This window comes from Clavelina lepadiformis, chromosome 1 (assembly GCF_947623445.1).
Source record: "Clavelina lepadiformis chromosome 1, kaClaLepa1.1, whole genome shotgun sequence".
Taxonomy (NCBI): Eukaryota; Metazoa; Chordata; class Ascidiacea; order Aplousobranchia; family Clavelinidae; genus Clavelina; species Clavelina lepadiformis.
Window position 1 is genome coordinate 24,833,169 of NC_135240.1, and position 21,888 is coordinate 24,855,056.

The window sequence follows — 21,888 nt, forward strand, 5'->3', positions numbered from 1 at the left end:
TTGAAGCTGGCGTTCTATTCATACAGGTACAAAATTAATGCTACCTGGGTCAACATATTACGCTGCCAAACCTCAAAATCTTTTAATTCTGAAAAATTGAAATAATCCTCATTAAATAAAGAAAACTTTCACTATCACAGATAATGCAAGTAACAAAGATTTTTTAAAAGGAGAGACTTTAATTTTGCACCATATACCATTACTATTCATCAAACACAATGCCATAGTAAAACGAACGGTTTAAGTCGGTTTCCTCAAAATGCACCACAAAAATGATGGAAATGTTAAAACACTAAAAAATCTATATGCACACATCGTACGATCCGATACTTAGAAATGCAAGGGTGCAGTAGACCTCATTTTTTCATGTGCGATGTATGAGTGCTTTAATCGCTATCAAACTTTATTGAATTTACAGTATTTGAATCAATGCTTCCACCGCGATAACTGCCGCGCTTTTTCTTGGTTTTCTCGTGACGAAAACTTTTTCCTTTTGTATGTTTTAGGGTGTTGTATGCAGCTTTTCCCCATGAATCATTCTGCGAACGGAAGGTTTAAGCTTTAAGGTTAACTGTAAAATACACGGTAGTAGGGACTGTAGATACAATGCCAAACAAGAGGAGAATTGTTTGGGACAACAAACCTTCGTTTCAAACGAATTGCTGGACAATTTTGCATGGATATCAATTTCTTCTTCGCGTACGCGCCGAAAAGGAGTGCTGGGAGTTCCCTAAAGAAATGACCAATTTAATTTCAGACAAACTTACTAGCATACCATGCCACTTGTTTGCTGCGTGCCGTTATAGAACAGCAACAATATGATCTCTACCTTTCTGTCAGACTTCTTCCCTGACTTTGGAGTAGCGCTGTTACTCGTTGTAGGCGTGGCAAACGAAGTGACTTGAGCTAGAAGGCAGAAAAAGATTTTGCACTCGTTGTTTCACATCGCACATATTTTATACATAGTGATAATGAAAAAGACTTAATCTCACCGACAACTTCTTTCTTTTGCTTTTTAACTGGAGTTTCTGTTTGTGAAGTGGCTGAAAAAGAAACGTATGTACTCAGCTTTGCGACTGTAATATGGGGAATCAGCAATCAAGGGGTGTTATTTTCGTACGGTTCCCTTGGAATTGCACCCGTGTCATTGCCTTTTAAATCTGGCATACCCACTTGATAAACGTTTAATTTTGACAGAAAATCATAATCAGGTTTTTAAAATAATATTTACAACAAAACCAGTTACTAAGAGTAACCAACACAGCAAATTATGCCATGGGTGCAATACCACGATTGCCATTTTGTACATGCAGTTGGCAGCTGTCATGCAAGTGATTAGTTTTCAGGCTGTTTATTGATCGGTAGCAAGGAGTACCTTACTAACACGTTTAGGATTAAACCGACTAATCACAACAGGGCAAAAGTCGGCATGTGTATTATATATAGTACTAGAAGTGGTAACTGTTCAAACCTTTGCGTTTCAATGATTTCGATGTTGATGATTGAGCGGTATTTTGACCCTGCTTTGGCGTTGACTTTGCCATTGGTGTCTGCAAAAACACAGCACGACTTTCATTTAAAGAAATTAAGGAGTACCAAACGAAAAAATGTCTCCACACTTTTCCACTTTTTTGCCTAAAAGTGGTATCAGAATTTTCAACCACCTTGATCAGAGATAAGTTCCCGTTGGTTAAATATTTGGATTCTTCTTCACTTTCATCGCCGCTGGATGAGTCGTCCGATGAGCTTGACTCCGCTTTCTTCAGTGGAAGAGTTTTCTTGGCTTGCTCTGTTGGGAATACAGAAACCTGTTTTAGTAAAATTTACTACAAGCAACCACGCCAAAAAATCTTTGTAAAACACCGAAGCAATTATCGAAAGAAAACGAAACGAAACAAGCGAAAAACCAATAAATAGTTTTCACAAATTATTATATTGGTGAAATGGAATGAAGTTGCCGACATTTTTTGTCAGACATATGATATAGCTTTCATATCATATCATATCTTTCATATCATACATTGTTGTAACATATTCTACCACTTACTCGGTGGTTCAGGAGTCATCTCATCATCGGAGCTATCCTCATCACTTGATTCCTCTGAAGAAGAAGAGTCATTGCTCTGTTCCATCTTCTGTTGTCCCTTCACGACTGCTACTGGCTTTTTGGTCATATCTGGGTAAGCAATTAGGTCGATGTCAGGAATAGAATGTTATCAAAACTATCGCCGAAACCAGATGTTCAAAATCGCATCGGTGTCTGTTGCACCACAAAGATATTCCCATGTGTGCTTTTCTTAATTGTGTTCAATTTAAACTATTTTTCATTTGAAGTTGCAATAACAGAAGAAGTAGTTTACGAATCTGCCAACTGATTAATTTTACTTGGATCTTAGAGATACCATATATTTTGCCTGAATGGCATCATCAGTATATAATCGAAATAGAATGCGTTTTCTATAATATATATAATATAGCAAATCGTCAACAAAAAGACTAGAGATTTTAGTTATTGTATGCAATAACTTGCAAGAATTTTTGGTTTATTTTAACTTTGACAGCTCACCAGTGTCATATGATGATGGTGGTGGGATTGCAGCTTTAGGAGCACATGACCTCTCTTCCTCGCTTTCAGATGAATCCTCTTCAGATGATGAACTCTCATCTTTTTGTTGCTTAGCAACAGTTGCCTGTTTAGCAGGAGTCACAGCTGCAAAGTAATTATAAGAAATTCATACAAACAAAATTTTTAAAAATGTATTTAAAAAAACAAAACTTTAATTAAAATTGTTAACTTTATTGACAAACAAACTTTTCGTAGACATATGTAGAGAACTGACAAGATATCTGTGTGGTACGGCATTGCAGCGGAATGTAGTGAGTAACTTATATTTAACAGTTATTTTTAGATCAATTTAGTTTTACCTTTTTCGTCATCGCTTGAATCGTCAGAATCAGAATCATCGCTGGATTGTGTCTGCGGAGCTTTCTTGGTCAGGACTTTCTTCTTCGGCATTTCATCCTCATCACTGTCCGAATCCTCATCATCACTGTCACTTGAACTTGAGTTTGTCGATTTCTTCGCTGATGTAGTCGGCGTCTTTAATTGGGGTTTCGCTTCTTCTTCACTACTGTCATCATCACTGCTATCATCATCAGATGAAGATGATTCGGCAACTTGCTTTGGTTTCACAGCAGCAACTGGTACGGAGATTGTCTGAAATAGACAATCAAAAACAATGGAGAATTTTAAAAAGTTTATTATACTACTGATCTATCACTGCTTAAGAAAATGTATTTTGCAGACTGAAATAGCTTGTTGTCGAAAGTAACAGAGAAAGAAGGCCCTTTCATTAATGAAAAAACTGTCTTTAGCAACATCGAAAAATGTCTTGTAAGTTCCACATACTTGCTTTGAAGCTTGTTTTTGGGCAGTTTCATCTTCACTGCTCTCAGAGTCGTCATCACTACTATCTTCTGAAGATGAACTGTCTTCACGCTTTGCAGATGTTGCAGGTGCCTTAGTAACAACTGCTTTCTGTTTTGTGGCAACAAGCTAAATAACAGAAACATTGCTGTTGTATTGAACAAATCAACCTTTACTTTTTATTTGGGGTCCCTACGTTAACTGAATGCCGGTCTATTTTAGGCAGTTTATACTGTGCTAATAATACTCTAGCGTGTAGTATTATAATGACTTGGTTAGCAAGTGACTTTTTGCACAATTGTCTTCGGGTGTCTTTACTAGGGACAAGTATTAAAATTTACCTTTGTTTTGCTTGTTTGTGCAGCTTTTGCCACATCATCATCGCTGCTATCAGAATCGTCACTACTCTCTTCTGATGACGAGTCAGCTTTTTTCTTTTCAACAGGCTGTGTTAATATATTTAATTTCATGAAAATATCAAAACTTTTTTAAGCAAATCAAAACTGTACATAAAAAGATTTTTAAAATCGGATTTAAATGCATTGAATTTACGTTTGGGTTCGTACCGGCCCATCCCTATTATTAACCTTTTTCACTTTGGCTGGGACTTTTTTCTGGTTTTCAGTAGAATCATCAGAGTCATCGCTGCTATCATCCGATGAAGAAGATTCAGCCTTTTTAGGAGCAGTTGTAGCCTAAATGACAAATGTGTGCATTGTGACATAAACAGAACTTTGAAATCTACAAAAAATGACACAAAATCACAAAGTGGTTTACAATCCACGAAATTACTTTTCCTGGCAGCTTGACAGGAGACAATGAAGCAAGACCGTTATCTTCACTACTATCGGAATCATCACTGCTATCTTCTGATGATGATTGAGCTTTCGCCTGAATAAATATTCCATTAAACTTGACTTTTAAAAATTAAATGGTAAAATTAACCAGTTGTTGACACTTTTAAAGAAGTACAGGTATTTGCAAATTGCAAAAACTATGGTGATTTTAAAACAGAAAAATTAACATAAAGGTTTCAAAAAAAATTCATTTATGAGTATAATTAAATTGAAAAAAACAATAAAATAAAGCTGACTTGAATCCATACACTTACCTTTTGTGGTAGCTTGATAGGGGTCAACAAGGCTACATTATTATCCTCACTACTATCAGAATCATCACTGCTTTCTTCTGATGATGACTGTGCTTTTTGTGTCGGCTTTCCAGAAGGTTTTACCTAAATAGAATACCATGTTGTCATACCTTACTGTTTGTCTTAGCATTTCATTTTGCTAACGTTACTGCATCAAAAATATATTATAACGCCACTATCACGCAACACTCATTGATATTTGTCTGAACACAAGAATAATATATACAATAATAATTTATATAAAATAATATACACAATGATTTTTAAGAAATGATTAATGTAGAATAATTTCCTTACAACAGGTTTGACAATCGGAGTCTTTTCTTCTTCACTGCTGTCTGACTCATCACTGCTGTCTTCCGATGATGACTCAGCAGTTTTACTGGCCACTTGTTTTTTGGTCGAAGCTGGAGTCTAAAGAGAAGACATTCTTACAAAGTGTTGTTCCATCAAACCATGTTTATTATTGATGATTGGCAGGAAACAGAACATAGTTGATGCTAAATTTTGTTTTAACTTTCATAAGTTGTTCATACTACCTTAGAAACAGGTTTGACAGCAATATTTTTGCCTTTATCTTCATCACTGCTGTCGGAATCTTCACTACTATCTTCCGAGGATGAAACAGGTTTCTGGCCTGATGGCTGAGGTTTGCTTTTAGGAGTTTCCTGAAACGAAATTAACATCTAATGCTCTGTATTAATGGTGAACAAGTGAAATTCGGTGCTATAATACCACGGTACTGCCTAAGTTTGCCTAACTGTGACAATTTGTCTGTTACATGCAAAACAGGAAATTTAACCTTTCTGGATTTTGCTGGAGGAGTTGGTTCCTCGTCACTCGAAGAAGTTTCTTCTGAAGAAGAACTATCTTCTGGTTTTGTGGACTTGGCGACGGCTTTCTGGACTACTGGTTTGGCCTTTGGTGCCTTCTCTGTGTAAAAATTTATAAAATTACTTTACACAACCTTGTAAGATGCAGCGGAATACATATGGTATAAACTACCATATATTTAGCAACTACAAAAACCTGGAAATGGTTTACGTGATACATGAGAGTAGTACACATAAAAAATTCTAAGCAACCTTCGTCAGATAAACTTTCGTCGCTTGTATCATCAGAATCTGATGAATCTTGTTTGGCAGCCTCTGTATAAGTATTCATGTAGGAATTATTTTTGAAAACTGCTATTTTAAGTCTGTTAAGTTGCAGTAAAGTTATTCTAAGCTGTTTCTGGTAATATAACAATCTGTATCACTTACATTATAACTAAATATATACTTGCAATTTATTTTTACTGTATACAGTAGATTTATATATACCTAGTTTTGCTCTCTTTGGTGGAAGTTTGACATTCTACAAAATTACAACAGCTAATCATTATATACTGCAACCAGTAAATTGCAACTATGTACATAAAAAACTGACAATTTAATAAAATAACACCTTTAGATTATTCCATAACCAAATGAGTTATCAATGTTAACGTACCACAGGTTCCTCCTCATCCGTTGAAGATTCTTCGCTTGAAACCGGATCAGCTTTCCTCTTTGGGGCTGGATTTGCCTTTGTCACAGTTTTTTGTTCGACAACAACTTGACTACTGGTCGTTTTTGAAGCGCTGGCTTCAGTTTCGGCTTTTGTCCACGCTCCATAGAGATCATACAAGGTGGGATGTTTAACTATTGGAGCGCTCTGCAATTTGAAAAAACACTTTATTATCGTGCAGGACTACAAGAGACCCGAAAACTGCAGTGGTGAGAAAAAGGCACACTTTTTGCTACTCAAATAGCAACTAAACAATGCAATGATATACGTTATTCAAATAGCAGTAGCATACAAAAATTATCCATCAGGTCTTGTTTTTCTCAGTTTCACAAATACCCGTACTCACGATTTTTGAGAGATCTTTGAAGTCTTTTGCCAACTTTTTAAACTTGCAATCCACAAGAAACTTATAAACAAACGGATATAATATATTTGGTGGAGTAGCCATTGTTATATATTTATCTATTTAAGCACATTAACATAACATAATTTACTGGCAAACTGCCGAAAATAGCCTAGCTGCCTGTAATGTCAATTGTCCAATTAGTGGAAAGGCTGGCAGCTACACATACGAGATTCATCAACGTGCACACTGAATTCATTACACTGGTCGACATGATTTTTATTTTCTGGCAAAAATGGTGACTTCTAAGATAATTTGCTCACGCTGATTACGAATATGAAGTCGCTTTTTTTCTATCACGTCAAGATTTTTTATAATTTGTGATTTAAATTTTTGCACTTCACTACTAATAACAGCCTGTTCTATGAAGTATTCCTCGTTGTTGGGTCATAGTTACTATTGTCATAGCCATTATACATCATTGTGACGTCATAATAATTTTATTGTGAGTAAACCAGGCTACATACAAGCACATGCACAGTACCATATGCCAGCTTGTGCATATCAAAGTCAAGCCTAAAAGCTGTATTGTTGCACAATACAAATCAATTTGCTTCTAGGCCTATCCCTGTAGCTCATTCAACTAGCATGAAGGAGTCTTACGAAAATATGAAACTTTTTATTTCGAAGTTGCAATATAGCACTCATACATGGAAAGTTTGCGTTGATTTTAAAGTCCTAAATATGCTACTGGGTCAACAATCTGGATTTACAAAGTACCCTTGTTTTATGTGTGAATGGGACAGCCGAGACAGGAGAAATCATTGGATTAAACGTGAGTGGCCGTTGAGGGAGTATCTTACACCAGGCTATAAAAATGTTTTACAGCCTGCTCTTATCGACAGATCTAATGTTATACTTCCACCATTGCATATTAAACTGGGTCTCATGAAACAGTTTGTAAAAGCTCTCAACAAAGAAGGTGTATGTTTTAAATACATTCGGGAAAAGTTTCCTCACTTGAGTGCCGAGAAAGTTAAAGAGGGTGTATTTGTTGGACCTCAAATCAGAACACTCACCGAAGACCCCCAATTTCTTATTACCATGACGGATGTGGAAAAAAAAGCATGGCTCTCTTTCACCGAAGTTGTATCTAAATTTCTTGGAAATACTAAAGATCCGGATTACCAAAATATTGTAGAAAACATGTTGGTTTCTTATCAAGCACTTGGATGTCTAATGAGTTTAAAGGTTCATTTTCTACGCGCACATTTGGACAATTTTCCTAAAAACTTGGGTGACATGAGTGAGGAGCATGGTGAACGTTTTCACCAGGACATCAAAGCCATGGAAACGCGGTATCAAGGGCGATGGGATGTAAAGATGATGGCGGACTATTGTTGGTGCCTGAAACGCGACTGAGAGAATAGTGAGGCTGCGAGAAAAGCTAAAAGAAGAAAATTCATGCCAAACACCTATAAGAAATAAGAAAGAAAAGTTGTTTGAATCAAAAGTTTATTGAGCAAATGAACATAATTATGTGCTACTGGGGTCTAGGGTTTAGGTTTAGAGGGTTAAGGTTTAAGCTAACAAAATCTCAAATCCAATTGAGTAAAATTTTTATTCAATTTTTGCAAAAAAGTGTGACGTGATGGGTGAATTCTGACAGCAAATTCGGAATCAGCATAGTCAAATTAGGTAAACTCAATTAATTGTTTGAAAAAAATAAAAAAAAGGTTGAAAATTGTCGCAATTATCTTTACGCCGATTTATAATAAACAAAGAAAAGCTGGTTGCTTGAGTGCCAATTTATTACAGGCAACGTCTACTTCACCAGCAGCCGATTACCGAATTTGGAAAAGCTACTTCAGTAAATGGCAGCCGGGAAAGTAGACGCTTATTTACCAGTCGTCGTTAACCAAAGTAGGAACATACAAATACATTAGCCTAAACGGCAATTACACTAGTCAATGAATTAAAATCTATACTAATTTTTAACTTAAAACAAAGTACTAAATTTTCCAAGTGTAAATTAACCTAAAACTAATCTCTTCCCGAGTCAAACTCCCACATTTCATGATTAAGTTATTAATAGGCTGCAAATTGAAATAAACACTATTTTTCAATTTAAAATCACTTTTTTTCCAAAGTCTACATTAATTTAAAACTAATCCCCTCTGACCAACACTCTCATTTCTAATGACTAAATTAGGTCAACGCCAATTCAAAACCTATTTTAATAAATAAAAAAATAAACCGAGCTCTTGCCCAATATGGGGTTTCTTTTACGGTGGTTTTTTTCCCATCCACTTACAGCACTGAAGCAATTTTCATTCATCAGTTGTTTGAACACACCGCCTGCACGTCAAAACACACCAAAAAGCAAAAAGGGAAACACTGATTTTCGTTCGATTTCTAAACAAAAGGCCGCACCCTTGCCTCCACTGGCTGCTCAAACGCCGACCAGTCTTGGGCCACAAGTTGCAGTGCACAACAGCTGCTTCCTTGTAAACCCGCACACCAGAATTATGTCTCTGTACCCACGAGATTTTCGTCAAGACTTCCATGTTCTAAGCTAGGCCTAGAGACCGGCAAGCCTTCATGTCAGCTTCTGCAGATCGCATGATTTCTCATCAAAAACCGTAATTTTAAAGTATATTACTCATAACCATAACAACAAATTTTTTAGTAAAATAAAAAATAAGATATAAATTGGCACTGAAGGTTAACAATACTTTTGGTTTTTCTGCGAAATTTTTTGTTTCCTAATTCTCTCACTAGGCTAGTCATCTTGAGATTTCTGTAAACCCACATGTCAAACATGTAAAAACTTAATACCGTGAGTTTAAACTGTTATTTTACAAATTTATTTTTCGTAATCATTTGACAGGGTTGTATCTGCTTGTGTGCAAAAAGTCACATTTCACAATAAACATTGATAACGAAAGACATATTTACGAATATTTCAACTGATTGTAAACAATGTATAAATAGAGTTTTAACAGTCAATTTTTTTCTTTAGCGTTTGGTAAAGATATTATGGTGAAGTGTAAATGCTAAGCAAGTTAACCTTTAAAAATAAAAAAACGTTTATCAATAAACAGACCATAAACAAAATTTTGCAATAAAACTTAGTGCTTAAGTAATTATTGCAAAGACATATTTTCTGTTATTTAAGATAAATTTGAGGCTAATATGAAGTAAAATCCTTGAAAACCATGTGAAAGTAAAATCCTTGATAACAGCTATTTGGCATTTGCCCATCTGAATCAACTACAACTACTCAACTACCATAGTGGTTCACAACATTTTCAGGCCGTGGAGCAAAAAAAACAGTGTGTTAACAGACCACAGAACATTTTGTTATTAATATTTTTATTGATTTCAACAAAATGTATTTACCGTAAAAACGATACTGTGATATATGCGACAAAGCTTCAATGTTTATATATACTGTATATCTAAACTTGGGGAATTCCCAAAGATGCAAAAGTGCTACCCCTGAATTTGGACAGTTCGATCGTGATTTGATACTTTATAACAAGAGTGCTTAATTTGGGATTCGAGAAGATACTTTACGGGGTCCATGAAACGAAATCAATCCAATATTTCGAAAATCCATTTATTTTTTTCTGTCCATAAGGTCGTTATTCCACTCCACAAAACCGCCTTTAGGATGCAATAATACACAATGGCTACACTACTGTTATAAGTTTGGCCTTAGCGTACATGTGTTTTCTGCTGTGAAATGGTATCAATGCAATGTGTTTCTTGCAAAGTGGTCCATAACTTCGTAACCCAAAAAACGGTTAAGTAACACCGCCTAAAATCTAACGCATCAAATTCTAAGATTTCTAACTTGCTGTATTCATAAAAGAAAGTTTTCCAAGTTCTACCTCCACCAAGGAGTTTCTGCTTTTCTGAAATTGAGTTTCTTGTTTCGCAGACTGTTGCTGACAACACTCATAGAGGCAAAAACTACTAACCAAAAGCACCTTTAAAGTTTAACTCGTCCTTTTTTATTAACACACGAGTTTTTACAAGCTTTAACTTGTTTCGCCAGACTTAATTGCAGAGGGCTTCAATTTAGATATTCTCTTGCCGCAAAAATTGAAAAAGTTTAATGAAAAAGCAACTCTGTACTGAATAGTGATTAACTGATTATAAAACATTCATAAGCAAATGAACCACTGAAGCTATTTATAAGCATTCTTGATGACGTCTATAAAATGGCATTGTGAAGGGCGTTACATGAAGCAGATTTGAGTCGATCTTGTTTAATCAACTTCAATCAGAAATAAACTACTACCAAGTGTACGCCGAACTCATATTGTAGCCTGGTCTATAATTCATTAATAATACAGCAATTAAACTTCTTTAGTCTCCTGCCGCGTTAATTCATCGTTTGCTGAATCAATTTCTGTCTCTTTATTTTCTTGTTTTTTCCCTGAGTTTCGATAACACAAAACTCGCGCAGAATTCCTAGAAAAAGTAACGGTCATATATAATTATATACAGTTATTTTAAGTACACCGTTTGTAGAGTGACACTAGCCTGCAGTGAATAAGAAATAGTAGACTAGACCAGGTTAAGGTTTAATTAAAAAAAAAAACTTTTTTGTGCGTTTAAATAAATTTAGCTTATTCGATACAGTTCAAAGTTGGATGTAACTTACAACAACAAGTAAACATAACTAAAAATAAAAAATTTAAAATTTTTTAACTTACCTGTCTTGTAATTTTGCATCTTCCATGGTATCTGGCAGTGGCATTGACTTGGTTTCTGGCAAAAAATACATTGCCATTGTCGCAAAAAGTGTGACGGTGCCACAAACAAAATAAGGAATCGATTCGTGCACAGATTGTCCTGATGAAAAGAATTGAATGATTAAAAACTACCATCCGGGTAAAAGCTGTAACTAATAGCATAAAAATAAATAGATATCATCTTTAATAGCCTACCTAATTGTAACATAAACGGAACAAGAATTCCCCCGATTCGAGAAATGAAGGAGCAAGCCCCATACGACTGACTTCTGTGAAGTGTGGGAAATAAATCTCCGGTGAAAAGGTAATTGTTGGCAAATGCACCAGCAATAAAAAGTTTTCCGATCATACTAATTGTAACCGCAACCCATTTGGCTTCAACATAAAATTGAGGGGTTAAATGATTTTAAAATCGAATACCAAACAAAAAAATATATTAAGACATAAGGAAGACTTTACCGGATGACAAAATTGGTGTCATCAGTAAGCAAATGCTACAAACTCCAGCCATTGTGACAAATGACAGACGTCCACCAATTTTTTTAATCAAAAAGAAACATAGAAGATCGCCCGGGAAATCTACTGCTCCGGCTATGAAACATGTCAAATATCGGTTGCCTCCGAGATTATTGGTATTAAGAGAGAGTCCGTAATAAGATACAGTGGTACTAAACCTGGTATAACAAAATAAGACAATAAAAACTGATCACATAACCTTGGTAAGTTTGCAACGTAGCCAAATATTTAATTGAGCTATGTGCTGGATCCAACAAATAGCGTAAGGCCTAAACAATATACTAACCAAGCCATGCTGAAAATTAAAACACGTCTTCTTAGAAAAGAATATTTAACGAAATCGATGTAGGATGTTTGCTTTTTGTTTTTGCTTTCTTTAACTTGATTTTCCTAAAGTTTTGAAAATAAATAAGCCCATGTAACATATAAGCTTTATGCATATATATTAATATATATATGTATATACGTTGGTTATAAAACGAAAGTGAAATCTATGCAGGCAGTTATGAAAAATAGCAAAATAAAGTAACTACGTTTAGCTCTGTAGCTTGGGTAGCCAGAAGTAGTTGAGGTTCTTCATATTCTTTTTTATTTATGCGGGAAATTTCTTGTAATAAGATAGTAGCAGCTTCGTATTTTTTATTTTGTATCAGCCAATGCAATGATTCTTTTACGTAACTGTAAACAAAAAGAAAGCTCTTTAACTGACTACCTATGGTTGATCAAAGAAAGTTATTACTTTATTAAAAGTTAAAATATTACAACTATAACTGACCATATACAAGGCAAGAGTAAGGACAACTGGGCGCCTCCTAAGAGTATCAGTTGGTGACGCCAGTTGGGTAAAACGTAAGCCATTAGCGGTGTCGCCATGTACCCAAACGAACAAACAGCCATCATAACGCTACTTGTTAGGCGCCGATACTTTTCCGGTGTTAACTCGTTTACTAAAACAAATTTTATTTAAAATGACCAAACAACGTCGATTGGACAAGTTATTCTTACCTATAACCATAGATGTTGTCGCTCGAGTTATGGTACAGAAGCCAATAAGAAACCACAGTACATAGCTAATGCTCCAAAAGGGTGTAACAGCCAATACTAACGTCGAAAGGGATAAGACTACCCATGTTAATATCAAAGCAAAACGTCGTCCATACCTTGAAATATTGAAAAAGTAAAATGTAAACAAGAGTCAGTCCAACTTACCAAATACATCACGAAATATGACAAACAGTTACGTACGAACGGTACGACTGGTGTGCAGCCTATGCCAATTTGTAATAACAACATCCAATAACTGCTTTACGCCGATAATACCTAAGCGGTCAAATGTTCAGTCAGGAATCAACAAAAGATATTGAAGTGAAAATGAAATCAAAATGGTGAATAGGTTGCAATTGTTAAGACAGAATCAGTGACCAAATTGTATTGGAGCCATATATACTGCTCCTGGCCCTTTAACTTGTGGAAAATATGCTACATTTTAAGAATATATAGGCCTAATATTTCTAGCTCAACTTCTATATGCCAATGCTTTTATGCTATAGTATTTGCATAGATGCAAGATGTATAGACAGGGCTTCCATCGATCTGGAACCCAAAATAAGGACGACTGGTAAAAAGTTCCTATGGCCTCCAGGTTAATGTCACAATTACAGACGTCACAGTGAGCGAAGCACTCACCCTTCAATCTTCGTTTAACTTTATTGAATTTTCTCTCGTACTCATCAAGGAAAACGTTTTTACGTTTGCTCATTTTTAAATTTAGGCTAAAATAAGTTGTTTATCGAGGAAATACACAACCTTTACTGCAGTCTGTAGTCCACAGAACTAGCCTTCCTATTTAACCTAGACAGCCTGAAGTGCTAACAATGCTTCATGCCTATCCTACGCCTTGGTTCTTTGTGTTCCAAATAAGATTGTGTTGCTTTTATGATGTCACAAAGCTTTGACTGCAAAGAATTTAGAACTGGATGAAAATGGTTTACATTCATAATTGTTGCTTTGTTGAAAATAAGACAAAATAAGGACGCAGGCCAAAAGCAAGGATATTTTTTAGAAATAAGGACAATAATATTTTCTACGATGTAGAATTTAAAAATAAGGACAAATCTTAGAAATAAAGACGTTATGGAAGCCCTTTATATAGGCCTACCCTACACTGACAAATAAACGACCCTATTGTTATTAGTCAGCAATTCGCCATTTGTAACAATTGTCATACAACCACAGCAAAGTAATAAGCTGTTCAATAAAGCTACACTAATCTTTAATGGTTTCATAACGTTTGAAACCTTTACAGTCTACAAGGTAAGACATGACAAGACACACCTATCTGAAAGAAAACTCCCAATCATGGATCCAGCCATAAACCCAAACATTACAAAAGAAGGGGCCAACGGAGCCAGCCAGGCGTCATTGCAGACTAAATCGAACTGAATAAAATATTTTAATGTTTACTTCCGCGGAACAAAGGTGGAACAAATTCAAATATTTTTAATTTGGAAGTAAGCCTAGGCAATTTTAGTATCTAACCTCCATTACGGCTGAAATTTCCCCATTATTTGCATAATACTTCCAGCCTTCATCGCAACCTCCAATTGTCAAGTTTACATTGGTAGCAGACGTTGCATTATCTGCAATTATGACGCAATTATCTATCGAGTAAACGCAGCTTCGTTTTAATATTAAACATAGTATTACCTTGAATTTCGTCATAATTGTAACGATGACACTGATCCCACCACATCGTCGTTTCATCATTATTTGATTTCTTTGTTGGGATGAACATATAAAGCTCATTTCCAGAAGAACTGTTTCTGAAATGAAAATTTTGCATGATTGACTGAATAATAAGACAACATGGTGTCCTGCAGATGAGTACTTAACATATTTAGTAAGCTGTTGAATAATTTTTTTAACATATTTAAAACTGTTACGTTGGTGTTGGTGGCAGCTCAGCGACGGTAGTACCGCTTATGTTAGAGCCATCAATTCCTGACACATAGCACCTGTGCGGCGGGGAATAAAGTACGAAAACATTGCAGTGCACAATTACATTAGCACTAAAAAACGACATCACCAATAACACAATCATAGCGCGCTTTTCAAATAAGCCTAAAGTTTGTCTGGCTTCCATGATGAACGCTGTGGAATAAGTACAACCAATGCAATGTACTGTACAGTATCCAATTAGTTGGTACAAAGTTCTGTTTAGATTAAAGCGACTGTTGTGAGGAAAAAGATACAACCACAATATAATGTTTTTTCTGGAACAAGTGTCTCTGTAGTGGTAAACACAATAGTCTATGCATGCTAACTACAGCTAACATGGGAAAAATTAAACAAATAGCATCGTTAACATTAAAATTGTTTTAAATATATGCTTAAAGTTGCATATTATAATAAAATTTAAAGTTTGGGCTAGTTTTGAACATAACTATGATGCTACGATTGTACAATTAGGTTTCAAATAACCGAAGTTTATAATCCATATTGATATCTGGCCTGTCATTGCTTAACTTAGATATACCACGTTTGAATTGGTAAATATAAAAAAAATGATTACCTGGAGGTTATTCTGTTGCGATGCTATTGCTGCCAATTATTTTTTGGATCAAGACAACACCAGTATGAGACTAAGCAAGGGCACGATCTAATCATGACCTCATAAGATTTTATGATTTCGCTCGCCTGAAATATCTCAACACGCAATGCGGCCCTCGGTTAAAAAAAGGTATTTTTGTTGTTGCACAGTATTTTTAAATTCTAAATTGACTGACCATAACACCCCAGTCAAATAGACTGCCAGTATTTCACCGGAAAAAATCGTGCGTTTGAAGCTATTTTTCACAGTTTTTTAACCCAACTTCAATTTTATAACATAGTAACCTAAACTTAACCTAAATCTAGTTTTTAATCTAAATCTAACTCCAAAAAAAACTTAAATAGCTAAAATCAGCTTTTTGCATACCCCATGCTCCTCACCTAACCACTTCTCTTTTACAACAGGCTGCGTGACCGACATACGGTAAAAGAGTCACTTTGAGTAAAATAACGCGATTTTCCGCGGTTTCGCAAATTCATAAAGAATAAAGCGAGTCCATGCGTCTGCCTGATCAGGTCAACTTGACTCATATGAATGACGTGAATGTGACGTTTTGAAGCGGGTTGAGATATTGTTCCGCAATATCACAGAATATTGATGAGTTATTTGTTTTCTGAAGAATTAGAATAAAAATTGAGAATTCGTGAACACGCTTAAACACTAACTAACCCCCTTTGACAATAGTAAATAACCCTATGAAGAAGTGTAACTCGGCATTGTGGGTAATTATTTGCACGTGTGTTGATTTTTAAATTTGACTTTATTGGAAGTAAAGTTCTTGGCGAAGTTTTAGCGGTGCATTTTGCTTGAGGCCCCACGACTTTCCGCTAACCAGAAATTAACTCATGTAAATAAGTATCAAAGCGAGTAGTAATTTCAACTTGCATTTGACGTTGGCCAAATTTGACTCACTCATAGGCCGAAAGCCCTGCTTGCATGATGAAGAGTCCTGAACAAACGGCATCGTATCGCTTATTTTTCGTCATTGCGAGTGGGAAGCCAAACATAAATTGCTGAACATCTATTTAGTGAGTTAACATAATAACCCCGCAAACAAACAACGAAAGGGTAAAAGCAAAAGTCAAATATTCCAAGCGTTTTGAATTAGAGTATGTACACTACCGTATCTTTTACTTGTAATGTTGCATTTGCGGTGAAATTATTTTCATTGCGCCAATTTCCTTATATTTGGTTACCGTATGACTGTATACATTTTACATTAGCAAGATTAAACGGTAATTTATCGGCAACGAAGATGCAGGATAAAGAATGCTTAAAAACTAAGCGCAAACGATTTGAGCATCACACGGTCTGACAAGTAGGATATGTTAAAGGATGAAAATCAGTTGTACGTCATCTAGTCATTGGCTCAACGAATGAAAAGAACCCGATCTATATACAGGACAGATTTTTAAATTAATTGCCATTCGAGCTACCGCATTATGGTATATTCGGCTGCGCAGAACTGTCATATTTACGCCCTTGGGCCAGGCATCATCAAAGTTTGCCCATTAACAAAAGGTGTTCAGCCGGCGAATGAATTCTTTTGTGACCTAACGTTTCGCAAACCCATGCGGGTGAGCTTCGTCAGGACAGATTACAATAAGAGAATAAGAAATATTTTTGAAAATTACAAACATATCAAATTACCTAGATACGAGCAATACGCTGGGAAACGATTTTAATGTATGGAATTTTGAAGTAAGAAACGCAAAATTGCATAATAAACCAAAGATTTGACCGATTGACGATCGATACATGATTATATCGATTTAGATTTTCGGTGCACTTCGGTGCCATTCTAACTTCATATCGCAGTTCCAAGGCTGCAACTATATTCCGTAACCTATTTCTCAGCTCTATTTTATTAGTTCATGTCACTGTCAGCAATGCATCAAAGTTTTGCCATCGGTGTGCTAAGGCTAGGATTAACTCGAATGCCTGCCATGCCGTTAAAAGAATGCAATTCCAGATACTGTAGTCTACTACTTGTACATACTACACATTTAGGCCTACCTAATAGAAATTCTTAGCCTTACACTACCTGTACTTGTAGGAAGGCTTACTCGATCTTTTAGTACCTACAACGACAGCGACCAGTTCCAGTGCTAATATATTATTCGAAACATCCTTGTAAACTTTTTTGCGTGTTTAGCTTGCATGAAATATTTATAGGCTACAGTGTGCTTCCCTGTTATGCAGACGAAAATTCATTAACTGGTGCAAGGATGTTTACAGGTTCACTGGGTATGGTTACAGGTTACTAAATGAAAACGTAAATTCTGTTATAGGCTACGTTAGATGCGGTTATTCAGCTGGTCTAGTCTGCATCTGCGAATAAAGTTGACTGCGTATCACAGTAGTTGGCTACTTATTTGCAGACAAAGTAATTTTTCGAAAACGAAGAAGAAACCAGGTAACCCGAAATCAACTTTACAGCCGTTACTTATGTAACCATTGCCATTTCTATCATTAAGTACATAATATGCAACTGCATTCAAATTACTGATTACTATGTGCTTTTATATCATTAACCGAGTCGAAGCAATCTGCCAGTGTAATTCACAACTCGAAGCTTTTCTTTCTGTATTCACTAAACAGGCCTGCTAACTTCTCATGGAATGAAACGATCAACCTGAACATTTCACTCTTTTTCTCTTGTTATCTTTTACAACGTAAAACCTTCTCTGTAGTCAATGTATAGTTTGAATTGCAAGTCTAATAGAAACATTGCCATCGTAACTGAATCTATTATAGCAACAAAGCGTTCGTTTAATCAGATCTTGCAAGATATTGTATTCTACGAATGTTCAAAAAAACATCTTACTATTGTAGCCTATTTATTTTAATGAGAAAGATATAGCTCGGTCAGCACAAAATAAGCCACCAAGCTGATTAATTGAAATCAACCACTTTCGTATTTTATCCACGTAGAAGTGATGTAGTATATATAAATCATCCTACCCGTTTGGATAACCTATATAAATATATGGATAAATCCACTTAGTTAACCTTTAACCTCTCCTATATAATTAAACTTTTAAAGAGCGAAATCACACAACTTACAACAATACGCGGAAACGCCTAGGATCAGAAACTAAGCAAACATTCATAGAAAATTACAACCCAATCATTTTTGATGTTGACAAAGTCCACCAGCGTGCGATGTGTGAAGAACGTTTTACAGCATCATTATTTTTATGAATCGCTGTTATAATTTCCTGCTGATTTTCATGCTTTTCTGACAAATATTACTCCGTGTAATCTGGCCAAACGATATTCCATAACATTCCCGGGCCTATTCTAAGGCCACGTACAGTTATTTAGTTCATTGACAAAATTACCAGTCCAACTTTCTATAACCGAAAAGTCTTCTAAAAATATCGTCTAACTCTAAACAAAAGTCTCTCTTAGCTAATAAAAAAGAAACGATCATTTTCGTTAAAAATATAATTTCAAGGTAGGATGCCTGATCAGGAAACTATCACAAATGTACAACAAAACAACGACCTTTTCCAGCCGTCCTTCGCTAAACGAAGCAGCAGTGGAAAGATTATTCACTCGTCTTTTACGTGCTCGCTGTAAAGAGGTATAGTGCGAATCCAAGAGTCTCAAGCACCTATTGCCAAACAAAAGCACCATACGTGTATTTTGTTTGCTGACGAATGTCAACAAAGCAATAAGTTGGTGAAGATAAAGAGAGGGGAGAGGTTGTTAGATTGTGACACTGTGTAAACTTTGGACCGGATTTGCTGGGGTGCGGCGTTTAGCCTGAATACTGGAAACAATGATCCAATTAAGCCAATAGTACTAATAGTACGGCAATTACGCATACCAGCGGATCGTACTTCGTTTATAATTTGAACCTGAACTTCTGACCATTCTTCTAAGCTAACCGCCCACCAACGGGCTGCATCATCTACGTATGGTAAAATCAGCATTTGGAGTGAAATATTAATTTATTTTCTGGACCATTTCGTTCAACTTTGCCTACCTCACCACAAATTCAATAACTTTGTCCTGTTCTCTGTGACAAAATTTCCAAATCGTTTATTTGGATTAGTGGTTCACAACGTGGTGTCCGCGAATTCTACTTTAATTTCTCGTAAATAACCTATTGAGTAGGCTATCTAACAATTTTGAAGTTGGGGGCCCACGAGAAAGGAATTATTGTAGCTATTGGGATCCGCAAGGAAAAGATTGGAAGCCACTGAATCAGATAGCTCGAAATCGGGTTGTCCTTTTCGGTAACTGTTATGACGTAATAGTGTTAAACTCTCTGTGGCGAGTCTATTATTAAAAAGAAATGGTTGCATTGCATAATGTAGACCATATTCGTTTTACAAGATTTGGCGGTTTCAGTATTCTACTTTTATGGGAATCCATCCGATCCCAACATTCGTCGTTTTTGAATAGTTTTAAGCTGTCAATTGCAGAATTTAGTCTGAATTTTTCGTAAAATCGTACGCTGGTTCAGGTTTTGTGTGTGATGTCGACCAAACTTCCTTGGTGATACCTGCAAGCATATAATTAATAGGAACTTGGCCCACGGCAAAAAAGTTTCTGTCTTAGCCGAAAACGGAGGCAGTTCTTTACGTTTTTTTTCTAATGTCTGCTTTAGCGTAGTTGTGCACTCCGGAAAGACCAGCACTGGTACTACATTTTACAATAACATGACAGCCGCATCGATACCGAATGTGGGTGGATAACTGTATCTCTGCTGCCACCACGTGAATGCAACAGAGTTGTTTAAACCAGAGCTTCCCAAACCGGGGGTTGCGAGCCGGCAAGGGGTCACAAACAGTACCTCAATTTCACAAAAAAGTACGACCGTACAACGAAGCCACCTAAAATTAGATGATTCTTTCCTTTATCGGCATTGTTTCCAACAATTATTAAAGTTCACTTATAATCCGTACTCTGCACACTATAGTTTGTCAACACTACGCTATCGTGGTGCGACTTTGTTCACGTTTCTAAATAAAAGGATTACTAAAGTTAAACGCATTTTTTTTTCAGTATGGATTTACTTTCCTATCAGAAAACGATGAGTAGCGCCAACTCTCTTTCATCTAAAATGAAATATTGGCAAATGAAAGTCTTAAACCTGGCAAGTTGAAAGGACATCTTAAGGCGAAACACGATTCTTACTGCAATAAACTTGTAGAGTTTTTTCAACGCTTATTGAGAACAACAGAAAAACAACGACGATCGTTTGAAAGAGAGTTTCTGAGTCAGGAGAAGTGCACAAGAGCATCGTTTGAGGGATCTTGGCTGATTGCTAAAGCTTAGGAACCGTACATCATTGGTCAAGAAGTTTGTTTACCATTCACAATTAAAAAGAATGCAATTGTTCACGGAAAGGCAGTAGCTGATGAAATTAATTAACGCTGGTCCCCACCGCTCGCAAACCTTCATTTACACTGATAATAATTATAATACACGACATTTTTAATAAATGCTTTGCCTTGCATTCATTTTTTATTTTTATGTGCAAAAGATACATTTCCAATTTTGTGAAATAAACGCAGTTTCGAGTTCGTCATCTGTCATCCCCAGACAGCTACTGTGGTACTTGGTACTTATCGTGCAGTTATCGTATCCAATCTGCAATTTCATTTATTTTATTAACTTATTAATTTGTCTTTATATGTGTGCTTCTTCAATATTTCTTTAGCGCGGAGATGAAAAAAATTTAAATTTTTGTTATGTAGACCTGTACTTGTGGATTAATTAAAGAGATTTTTCGAGCCGATATATTTGACCCTGATCAATGCAAATGACGGCTTGCGAAGGGCGAGGACCAAAGTCACAACCGCAATTAATTTGAATATGAAATGAAAAATAATGCCAGCAATTTTAATAGTTTTTTAATCTGGAGTGATCGATAAACAAGTGTAATGAAAATTTATTTGAAAATATTTGCGGAAAGTAAGTTTTCGAGCCGTTATATTTGATGCGTAGTTTGGCCCTTTCAATGCAAGCGACCGTTTGTGAGCGGTGAGGACCAAAGTCAAGTCGTTAATTAGTTTGAATATAAAATGAAAAATAATGCCAGTCAATTTTATAATTTCTCATTTTACAGTGATAGATGAGAAAGATAGACAAGCGTGTAGAAAAAATTTTTGTTTTGTCAATGCGGAATCGTATTTAATTAGTGATTAATTTAGCAGCATATTGAAGATACTATGCGAAATATTTAAATGGAATTAAAGGATAAACTGGCAAGATAAGCCGTATATTTTTGATTTAAGATGTTTTGTTGCCAACTGATGCGTATTTTGCGTTTTTTTTTCATTTCCAGCTTTGTTTGAAGTAATTTTGTTACACGCCACAAATTGTAGGCACCACGTCACAAAGGAAAAAGTCTTAGCTTTACCTTGGGTAGCTGTACTCCTGCAATTTGTTTCAAAGTATTTATGCAAGTCTGCTTTTTCAACGTTGGCTGCAATTACTGGTCTGGGTCGCCAGCAAAAAAGTTTTGGAAGCCCTGGTTTAATCAAATTTATTCGAGCAGCTGCTACCATC

The 21,888-nt window shown here is 35.8% G+C and overlaps 2 protein-coding genes across 4 annotated transcripts; both read right to left on the reverse strand.

Annotated features, from left to right (window-relative positions):
- Window positions 1–68: 68 nt before the first annotated feature.
- On the reverse strand, window positions 69–6,666 carry LOC143464817 (uncharacterized). 2 transcript variants are annotated; one of them, XM_076962833.1, is made up of 21 exons: window positions 6,472–6,666; window positions 6,069–6,272; window positions 5,900–5,933; window positions 5,663–5,725; window positions 5,380–5,510; window positions 5,117–5,245; window positions 4,875–4,991; window positions 4,539–4,661; window positions 4,220–4,318; window positions 4,015–4,122; window positions 3,769–3,873; window positions 3,410–3,556; window positions 2,926–3,217; window positions 2,567–2,710; window positions 2,048–2,176; window positions 1,665–1,789; window positions 1,472–1,550; window positions 993–1,043; window positions 830–906; window positions 644–730; window positions 69–539 (listed from the first exon to the last, which is right to left on the reverse strand). In XM_076962833.1, the coding sequence occupies exons 1-21, from the start codon at window positions 6,571–6,573 to the stop codon at window positions 387–389; spliced, it is 2,499 nt and encodes an 832-aa protein (XP_076818948.1). In that variant the 5' UTR covers window positions 6,574–6,666; the 3' UTR covers window positions 69–386. The 2 variants fall into 2 exon arrangements, with proteins under 2 accessions (XP_076818948.1, XP_076818941.1); XM_076962826.1 differs by having other exon boundaries at window positions 3,994–4,122.
- Window positions 6,667–10,437: 3,771 nt separating this feature from the next.
- Window positions 10,438–21,782, reverse strand: LOC143446145 (solute carrier family 22 member 3-like). 2 transcript variants are annotated; one of them, XM_076945660.1, is made up of 12 exons: window positions 14,693–21,782; window positions 14,457–14,572; window positions 14,289–14,389; window positions 14,085–14,188; window positions 12,756–12,910; window positions 12,526–12,697; window positions 12,284–12,428; window positions 12,037–12,140; window positions 11,694–11,908; window positions 11,430–11,609; window positions 11,196–11,334; window positions 10,438–10,950 (listed from the first exon to the last, which is right to left on the reverse strand). In XM_076945660.1, exons 1-12 carry the CDS (start codon window positions 14,890–14,892, stop codon window positions 10,836–10,838), a joined length of 1,746 nt encoding a protein of 581 aa, XP_076801775.1. In that variant the 5' UTR covers window positions 14,893–21,782; the 3' UTR covers window positions 10,438–10,835. The 2 variants fall into 2 exon arrangements, with proteins under 2 accessions (XP_076801775.1, XP_076801785.1); XM_076945670.1 differs by having other exon boundaries at window positions 10,440–10,950; window positions 15,322–21,782.
- Between the last annotated feature and the right edge of the window lie 106 nt (window positions 21,783–21,888).